Source organism: Montipora capricornis, chromosome 10 (genome assembly GCF_036669925.1).
Source record: "Montipora capricornis isolate CH-2021 chromosome 10, ASM3666992v2, whole genome shotgun sequence".
NCBI lineage: Eukaryota > Metazoa > Cnidaria > Anthozoa > Scleractinia > Acroporidae > Montipora > Montipora capricornis.
In genome coordinates this window covers 49,897,832-49,902,831 of record NC_090892.1, presented here as the reverse complement: position 1 = coordinate 49,902,831, position 5,000 = coordinate 49,897,832, and the positions used below count along the sequence as shown (strand labels likewise).

At 39.3% G+C, this 5,000-nt stretch overlaps 2 protein-coding genes across 2 annotated transcripts in view; both read left to right on the top strand.

Moving 5' to 3' along the window:
- Positions 1–593, top strand: part of LOC138019236 (uncharacterized) — a 5,539-nt gene extending 4,946 nt beyond the window's left edge. The window contains exon 3 of the mRNA XM_068865959.1: positions 320–593. Coding sequence (XP_068722060.1) covers positions 320–491 — 172 coding nt within the window. The 3' untranslated portion in view covers positions 492–593. The remainder of the gene's footprint in view (positions 1–319) is intronic.
- A 976-nt stretch (positions 594–1,569) lies between these two features.
- Positions 1,570–5,000, top strand: part of LOC138019235 (uncharacterized) — a 7,003-nt gene continuing 3,572 nt past the window's right edge. Inside the window, exons 1-2 of the mRNA XM_068865958.1 lie at positions 1,570–3,008; positions 4,961–5,000. The exon at positions 4,961–5,000 is cut by the window's right edge and continues 268 nt beyond it. Coding sequence (XP_068722059.1) covers positions 1,884–3,008; positions 4,961–5,000 — 1,165 coding nt within the window. The 5' untranslated portion in view covers positions 1,570–1,883. The remainder of the gene's footprint in view (positions 3,009–4,960) is intronic.

Sequence of the window (5,000 nt, the reverse complement as noted above, 5' to 3'; positions counted from 1 at the left end):
TGCGAAGTAATTTGCAGGATAAAATTGAAAATCTTAACAAAGTTTAAAAATTTCTCAGCCACAGATTCAAAGCTGAAATATTCACAACTGAAATATTCAAGGTGGCTCTTAATTCACATCATAGATTGGTTATCTTTGAAGAGAGTTTTAACTCAGTCAGCTGCTCAATTCTTCTTCTTTTTTTTTTTCTTCTTCTTCTTCTTCTTCTTCTTCTTCTTCTTCTTCTTCTTCTTCTTCTTCTTCTTCTTCTTCTTCTTCTCTTTCTAAGGGTCCGCTTCGAAGAAATTGTTTGATATAAAACCTCTCTTTCCTGTTGTAGAAAGAAGATCAAAGGCGCCCAACGGTCAAGTGTTCTCTATCTGCACGATGTTGGCTCGACTATGCATCTTGGATTCCTGATTCATGTGGGTTTGACCTTCCTTATTATGCAGACTCGTTTTGGCCGCCGCACTCTGACGCCATCAAGGGAGAGACTTACACTGTCAATTTAAGAAATAAGAGCTAAGATTTTTCCGTGCTCTAATGGTTTTTTTGAAAAAAGAAGCCTGCTCACGGGCTTAGAATAATAAAGTACAGTTACCAGTGGAACTAAAGTTCATAAAGCAGAATTTGTTCATATTGATTTTTCTTCGCAGTCAAAGAAACTGAAATTACTGGGAGTTAAATTACTTTCAGTTGTATATTTTTTCGTACCTCGATGAACCGTGAGAACTCGAGTACACCGTCAGAAAGTAAAATGGAAAATATTAAAAAAGGCAAAAAAAAAAAAATCTAAGCTCAAATTGAATTAGCTGTTCAAATGACTATTTTATTGCTCATAAGTGGCATACAAGATATCAGTTACTGGCAAATACAGAAAACATCGATTTTATCACCCGGCCATCCCATCAGACCAGGGGCCCGTTTCTCGAAGGACCCACCGAAAAGCCATTTGTGAAACTGCCATTCGTTTGTTTTGGAAAGCTGATCTTCTAAGATGTTTTCAAGGTACCAAGAAGCAGAATAACTGTTAAGTTAAATAAACGTTAGCCCTTCATCAGAGCGATTCGCTCTGACGAAGGGCTAACGCTCGAAACGTCAGCTTTTAGAATCTCTGTACGGTGGCCAATTTACATTATCAACTCCGTTGATAAAACCAAATTTTTGTATACTACTTCTCCAACGACGCAGCACCACAGTTTCTTTAGAAACTACCCCTTCATTCAGAATAACTGTTAAGTTTGACGCGGACTTAAACCCTCTCGTTTCTTGAGATGAAGAGGGAATTTTGACACCCGCAAAAGGCCCGAAAAGTTTCGAGAGTTTCGAGAAACGGACTCCAGATCCAAATAGGAAGTTTACGGTAACACAGGATGCAAAGACAATTACAGAAATTACGAAAATACTTGATGAAGATGCGATGTTGTGTAATACCTTGTGGTCAGACAGAGGCAGGCTCATCACAAACACATTTCTTACCTTTTCGCGTACTTCTAAACGTCCGAATTGATACAATCATTCCACAAAACTTTTTTTTTTTTGCTTTATTCAGAGATAATTTCGCTTTCCGGCAAAAAAAACGTTAACGCTTAGCGCAATCATTTACCATATAAGGTCAAACTAAGATATGTGAGCTGATAACCGAGACTGAGTGAAGCAATCAGAGCACGAGAAATGCATTAACCAAGACTGAAAATTTAATAAGGAGTATTTAAGGTCCGTGCTCTAGATCTGAAGGAGGCCACAAATTCATTCCCTCTGGCGTTATAAAATGCTTGCGCATACGAAACTTTAAATTAAAGCTATTTCATTTTGTTTTTTAAATTATTCGTTTCGCAACTGCGATCAGAAGAATCGAAACTTTGGCTGGAGGGAGTTTCCACAGAGGATTCGGGTAAATCAACATGGCTGCGAAATCTTTGAGAATCGCGTTTCAGGCTACCAACAGTGGGAGCCAGTTGCACGACTTGAACTCGACTACGGCGTTCGCTTCTCAAGTCATCACTGCGTCGTTCTCGGTGTTGTGTTATGTTCTTGTTTTGGTGTTTATTGTTCTTGGTGTTTGCTTGAAGTCGGTTTCGAAGCTCTTCTCCTCGCCTGCCATCTATATTTTCTTTCTCGTAGGAGGAATTATCACCACAGTGAATGTATTAAACACATGGCACGGGAATCTTGATGTAATGTGCTATCATCGGATAATCTCCGTGTTCCTTGTCGGAGTGGTTCTGGCCTTGCTAGGGGCAGTGTTGTTCTTTGAGAAACCTCGCAGCAGCACCGATCAACACACTCTTGGTCAGCATCAGCCGTCCATGGGGCTCCTTCTCACAATCATCACACTACCGCTCTGTGCGACCGAGTTGTTGATTCTGATCCAGGATAATGAGTCGCGAAAGAAAATCAAGGGAATTTCATGGCGTTTACTTGTAGTGAACGAATCGGTTTTCATAGTTCAAAAGGTTATTCAAGTCACAGTTTACGTTTGGCTGAGGGACTTCAAAGTCCGCGAAGCTTTCAAAGAAAATGCAAGCTTTTATTTCATGGTGCTGGCGTTTTACAACTTCGTTGATTGGGTGGATTCGCAGGTAAACCTGGAATCAGGCGTTGATATGGAAGGAACAAAGGAATTTTATGGCCAATGGTTTGGTTTCTTGTTCAAGCTTTACGAAGCATTATTGATAGACTATCGTCTATTGTGCTCACTTTTGTTTCTGGAGCATTCATTTCAGGTTCAACACGAAACGGAAAATGTAGACAGGCTCGACGAAAAAGAAAGCGAAATCGAAAGATCCTTCATGTCAGTAGACCGGCTGAACAGGAACATTGGCTTTATCGTTGGCTTTTCTTGCTTGCTCGTCCCCTTCATTTGCGCGCTTTTCTATGTTCACAAGCTCCACCTTACAGTTTACACACGCGCTGTAGCTACCTTTCTTGGCTCGCTTACCATACTTGCCAGTGGAGTGGTACTGTTACTCAGGAACAGCTTTGATTATGACAAACGAGATAAGGAATCAATGGGTGTTAAGATAATGGTAAGAGCCGGAAATAAAATCTGTCACTTTGATAAAACAGTTTTAAAGCCTTTTATTTGAAAACCAATCCTCATCTAGATTCCAGATTCTTCTGGTCGTCGCATACGGAGACAGAAAAAACTATAGGAACAACCGTAGAATCGCGAGGCAAAATCAAGCCGTTCTCGGCTTCAGAATTTGCCGTTATCGTTTATTCTTAATTTGCAATAGTTTAGAACACCGACAAACCAAACAAGTTTATTTTCTACTCTTTTTTTTAACACATTGAAATAGAGCAACCCACCGCAACTATGAAGGCTGACTGTTTTAAAATGGGCATGCACTTTGTTGATCACCACAAATTTGAATGTGTTTTAGACTGAAAAACTGTTCATAAGCTATAGTTGAAACAGGTGCCAAACCTAACCTAAAATATCATAGTGATTAATAAACCATTTTCACCGAGCACTTTGGGCATACAGCACACAATCTTTCATTTACTGAAATGGCTTTCTTACAAGTCCAGTTGTCACAGTACAGACAGTATTTCGCCAAAAGCGTTTAGGCTCTTATTTAAAGAGATTTGTTTAATTCAGGTGTGAAATTGTAAAAAAGAACGATAAAATACGACGTTTAGGACTAGTTATGACTGCATCATCAAGGAAACTATGTACAGGATGCAAATTACATGCAGTATTTGAAAGCGATGTTGATGCGAGAATTACCGTAACGAGAGGTGTAGGCTTAGCTACATAATTCAGGAATTTCTTTTGGGAATTTTAGAGAACAAAAAGAATTTTAGAATCTCTCGGGAATGTTAGAGAAAAATTGACAATTTCGAGAATTTTAGAGCAATTTGAACTTTCACCTGACATGTTGGAAACTTTTCACCCGCAAAAACTTTGACAAAACGTATTTTTTCGTATTCCAACCTACCAGGACTGAGGTGTCAGTCCGTTCATATCCGTTCCTTATTAGCGGTTATTCAACAAAAGGGGTGCATCTAAGCAGCGGTTTCTCACCGTAGTTTCGGAATCCGGATCTTTGCTTGATAGCAAATATGGCAGACTTTGCACTATAAGAAACGAAATTTATAAGAATTTTCGGGAATTTTAGAGAGTTTTTGGAGAATTTCAGGCATTTCTAAAAGAATTTTAGAGCTACTGTTTGGAAAATTCCGGAAAGAATTTTAGACAATGTTTCGGGAATTATGTAGCTAAGCCTAAATAGGTTCGAGTACTAGACAATTCTTTTTGACTGGATGGAGTAGGATTGCGAGGTTAGATTTGCCTTGCACTGAACAGTCAATTGGTTTTAATAACGCGAGGCGCGAAACAGTTACAGTATTGCAAATAATCGCGTTTTCAATTTCTTCCTCTTTTATTATTTTTTTCGCGTCGCTGTCATCGTTGCTGATTAAAAGCTCCTTGTTTAGGTTGAGAAAGAGAAATTCGTCTTTTTAAAACATCGAGGCATGTGAACGAATCTTGTAACATCCGGAGTTGGCGCTGTCGTTACCAATAGAGATTTATCTCTAGGCTCCCATCCCCAATCAATTTTCTTTTTCGTTTGGAATCACAATTAGACGTTTCACATAGATTTCATTCAACCTAAACACAACAAGATAACGGAGACTCGAGTCCATCAGGGGAACAAATGACTCCATCAAATTGACCTGCTTCCAACTGAATAGCTTCCAAGCTCAGTTGGTAGAGCATTGCACCCTCATCGCAGAGGTCATGGGTCAGAATGCCATTAAAGCCACCTGAATTTTTCAGTTGTTTATAAGAAGCAATTGCTAAAATTCTCCCGAAAAGTGCGCGGATCACGTTGTCTCTTTCTTTCATACCGGAGCCAATTATCTCTTTCGCAGCAATAGTTTGTTTAAAAGAAAAAGAATTTAATTTAATTTGAACCCCAAAAGGGCGTGTCAAAGAATGTGAAAATGATTCTTTCGTTTCCCTTCCTTAAAGGTGTGTTTCTTCGGCGCCACCGGTTTCTCAAGCTTGATGA